Source organism: Temnothorax curvispinosus, unplaced genomic scaffold (genome assembly GCF_003070985.1).
Source record: "Temnothorax curvispinosus isolate PA1 unplaced genomic scaffold, ASM307098v1 QBEX01001759.1, whole genome shotgun sequence".
NCBI lineage: Eukaryota > Metazoa > Arthropoda > Insecta > Hymenoptera > Formicidae > Temnothorax > Temnothorax curvispinosus.
In genome coordinates this window covers 701-1953 of record NW_020211539.1, presented here as the reverse complement: position 1 = coordinate 1953, position 1253 = coordinate 701, and the positions used below count along the sequence as shown (strand labels likewise).

Below are 1253 nucleotides of genomic sequence, written 5' to 3'. Positions count from 1 at the left end.
GGCGGCTCGGCTCCCGTCGTCGCTCGTCGGGAGGCACCGGTGCCGCGCTTGGCCCGCGCACACGGTACGTTTTGAATTCGTTTAAAATGTGGGCGCACCGCGCCCTGGTCTTCGCCCGACTGATTGTCGGTCGGGCGGCATCCGGCGGTTGTTAGCCGGGAACGATGCTTAGCGCACGGGGTGCATCGTTACACGATCTCGGAATCTGTCCAGCAAAACTCCGGGAAGGCGTAGCCGAGCGAGTCGCGCACGAATGCCATGAGTTCGGCGAGGAGAAGCGCCGCGGATAATTCTAAGCGGGGAACGCTGAGGGGTTTTAGAGGCGCGACTTTTGATTTTCCGATAAGCAAAGTGATAGTCACGTGACCGTCGGAAGAAACTACCCGGAGGTATACTACGGCGGCGTACGCGGCGTTCGACGCGTCAGCGAATCCGTGCACCTCTGCGTGAGATGTGTCTGTCCTGAGACCGGTCCACCGTGGGATTCTTAATCGGTTTAGGTGCGAGAGTCGAGAGTGGATTTCTTTCCACCGAGATAGAAGTGGCGCGGAAACGACGTCGTCCCAATTTAACGTTTCGCGCCAGAGACTTTGCATGAATATCTTGGCGGTGATTGTCACGGGGGTGACCCAGCCTAGCGGGTCGTAGAACATCGCGATCGTAGAGAGAATGGAACGCTTGCTCTCCGGGATGGCATCGGCGAGCGACACTCGAAATTCGAATAGATCGCTGGCTGGATTCCATCCGATTCCTAGAATCTTGAGCTGTTCGTCCTGCGCTAATTGTTTATTACACGCTAAGCCGTGATCTGACGGATCGATATCCTCTAGAAGAACGGGCAAATTACCTGCCCACTTTTTCAATTCAAATCCTCCTAGTTTCAATAGAGCGGTCAGCTGATCGCGGGCTTGCTTCAAGCGTGTTACGTCACTTGCGCCGAAAAGAACATCGTCAATATAAATATTGTCGCGCAGGATAGTAACCGCGAGCGAAAATCGGTGACCTTCGTCGCTAACTAATTGCTTCAAAACACGGAGGGCGAGGAACGGCGCGCATATCATTCCGTACGTAATTGTGAGCAAGATGTAAACGATTATTACTGCGTGGAGAGACAATTTCCAGAGAATTCGCTGGTAGTTTGTATCGCGAGGATCTAATCGAATTTGTCGATACATTTTCGCGATGTCCGCGGTGTAAACGTATCGATGTTTGCGCCAGCGCGATATAACCGCCGTAATTTCGGTCTGCAATTT

At 53.4% G+C, this 1253-nt stretch overlaps 1 protein-coding gene across 1 annotated transcript; it reads right to left on the bottom strand.

The window, feature by feature from the left end:
• Positions 1-188: 188 nt before the first annotated feature.
• LOC112468203 lies at positions 189-1061 on the bottom strand. The gene has a single exon (XM_025037287.1). It carries the CDS (start codon positions 1059-1061, stop codon positions 189-191), a length of 873 nt encoding a protein of 290 aa, XP_024893055.1.
• Positions 1062-1253: the final 192 nt, after the last annotated feature.

Excerpts from the sequence above, each read along its gene's own strand:
- LOC112468203 (XM_025037287.1), bottom strand. The coding sequence starts at position 1,061 with ATGATATGCGCGCCGTTCCTCGCCCTCCGTGTTTTGAAGCAATTAGTT.